This window comes from Calidris pugnax, unplaced genomic scaffold (assembly GCF_001431845.1).
Source record: "Calidris pugnax isolate Ruff unplaced genomic scaffold, ASM143184v1 scaffold2590, whole genome shotgun sequence".
In the NCBI taxonomy this organism is placed as follows: domain Eukaryota; kingdom Metazoa; phylum Chordata; class Aves; order Charadriiformes; family Scolopacidae; genus Calidris; species Calidris pugnax.
The window spans coordinates 25,094-27,258 of record NW_015092690.1 but is presented as its reverse complement, the minus strand read 5'-3'; the positions used below and the strand labels follow the sequence as shown (position 1 = coordinate 27,258).

Here is a 2,165-nt window from a genome sequence, read left to right as displayed (position 1 = left end):
GGGGCTGGGGGTCCCCGTCACTGTCTCCGTGGGGCTGGGGGTCCTCATCCCCCCCCTCGGTGTCTCTGTGGGGCTGGGGGTCCTCGCTCCCCCCCTCGCTGTCTCCATGGGACTGGGGGTCCCTCTTGGTGTCTCCGTGGGGCTGGGGGTCCTCGTCCCCCCCTCGCTGTTGTTATGGGTCTAGGGGTCCTCCTCGGTGTCTCCGTGGGGCTGAGGGTCCCCCTTGCTTTCTCCATGGGGCTGGGGGTCCCTCTTGGTGTCTCAGTGGGGCTGGGGGTCCTCATCCTCCTCCTCGCTGTCCCCATGGGGCTGGGGGTCCCCTTTGCTGTCCCCATGGGTCTAGGGGTCCTCGTTCCCCCCCTTGCTCTCTCCGTGGGTCTGGGGGTCCTCCTCGCTGTCTCCGTGGGGCTGGGGGTCCTCATCCCCCCCCTCGCTGTCTCCGTGGGGCTGGGGGTCCCCGTTGCTGTCCCCGTGGGGCTGGGGGTCCTCATCCTCCCCCTCGCTGTCCCCATGGGGCTGGGGGTCCCCCTCGGTGTCGTTATGGGTCTAGGGGTCCCCCTCGCCTTCTCCGTGGGGCTGGGGGTCGTCGTCCCCCCCCTCGGTGTCTCCGTGGGGCTGGGGGTCCTCGTCCCCCCCCTCGGTGTCCCCATGGGGCTGGGGGTCCTCATTCCCCCCCTCACTGTCGTTATGGGTCTAGGGGTCCTCCTCGCTGTCTCCGTGGGGCTGGGGATCCCCCTCGTAGTCCCCATGGGGCTGGGGGTCCTTGTCCCCCCCGTCACTGTCTCTATGGGTCTAGGGGTCCTCATCCTCCTCCTCGCTGTCTCCGTGGGGCTGGGGGTCCCCCTCAGTGTCTCTGTGGGGCTGGGGGTCCCCGTCACTGTCTCCGTGGGGCTGGGGGTCCTCATCCCCCCCCTCGGTGTCTCTGTGGGGCTGGGGGTCCTCGCTCCCCCCCTCGCTGTCTCCATGGGACTGGGGGTCCCTCTTGGTGTCTCCGTGGGGCTGGGGGTCCTCGTCCCCCCCTCGCTGTTGTTATGGGTCTAGGGGTCCTCCTCGGTGTCTCCGTGGGGCTGAGGGTCCCCCTTGCTTTCTCCATGGGGCTGGGGGTCCCTCTTGGTGTCTCAGTGGGGCTGGGGGTCCTCATCCTCCTCCTCGCTGTCCCCATGGGGCTGGGGGTCCCCTTTGCTGTCCCCATGGGTCTAGGGGTCCTCGTTCCCCCCCTTGCTCTCTCCGTGGGTCTGGGGGTCCTCCTCGCTGTCTCCGTGGGGCTGGGGGTCCTCATCCCCCCCCTCGCTGTCTCCGTGGGGCTGGGGGTCCCCGTTGCTGTCCCCGTGGGGCTGGGGGTCCTCATCCTCCCCCTCGCTGTCCCCATGGGGCTGGGGGTCCCCCTCGGTGTCGTTATGGGTCTAGGGGTCCCCCTCGCCTTCTCCGTGGGGCTGGGGGTCGTCGTCCCCCCCCTCGGTGTCTCCGTGGGGCTGGGGGTCCTCGTCCCCCCCCTCGGTGTCCCCATGGGGCTGGGGGTCCTCATTCCCCCCCTCACTGTCGTTATGGGTCTAGGGGTCCTCCTCGCTGTCTCCGTGGGGCTGGGGATCCCCCTCGTAGTCCCCATGGGGCTGGGGGTCCTTGTCCCCCCCGTCACTGTCTCTATGGGTCTAGGGGTCCTCATCCTCCTCCTCGCTGTCTCCGTGGGGCTGGGGGTCCCCCTCAGTGTCTCTGTGGGGCTGGGGGTCCCCGTCACTGTCTCCGTGGGGCTGGGGGTCCTCATCCCCCCCCTCGGTGTCTCTGTGGGGCTGGGGGTCCTCGCTCCCCCCCTCGCTGTCTCCATGGGACTGGGGGTCCCTCTTGGTGTCTCCGTGGGGCTGGGGGTCCTCGTCCCCCCCTCGCTGTTGTTATGGGTCTAGGGGTCCTCCTCGGTGTCTCCGTGGGGCTGAGGGTCCCCCTTGCTTTCTCCATGGGGCTGGGGGTCCCTCTTGGTGTCTCAGTGGGGCTGGGGGTCCTCATCCTCCTCCTCGCTGTCCCCATGGGGCTGGGGGTCCCCTTTGCTGTCCCCATGGGTCTAGGGGTCCTCGTTCCCCCCCTTGCTCTCTCCGTGGGTCTGGGGGTCCTCCTCGCTGTCTCCGTGGGGCTGGGGGTCCCCCTCAGTGTCTCTGTGGGGCTGGGGGTCCCCG

General features: G+C 69.9%; 1 protein-coding gene across 1 annotated transcript; it reads right to left on the bottom strand.

The window, feature by feature from the left end:
- Positions 1-7: 7 nt before the first annotated feature.
- Positions 8-2,124, bottom strand: LOC106900547 (mucin-2-like). The gene is made up of 2 exons (XM_014962637.1): positions 924-2,124; positions 8-884 (listed from the first exon to the last, which is right to left on the bottom strand). Exons 1-2 carry the CDS (start codon positions 1,820-1,822, stop codon positions 875-877), a joined length of 909 nt encoding a protein of 302 aa, XP_014818123.1. The 5' UTR covers positions 1,823-2,124; the 3' UTR covers positions 8-874.
- Between the last annotated feature and the right edge of the window lie 41 nt (positions 2,125-2,165).

Coding starts and splice junctions, on each gene's coding strand:
- LOC106900547 (XM_014962637.1), bottom strand. CDS start 1,822: ATGGAGACAGCGAGGGGGGGAGCGAGGACCCCCAGCCCCACAGAGACA.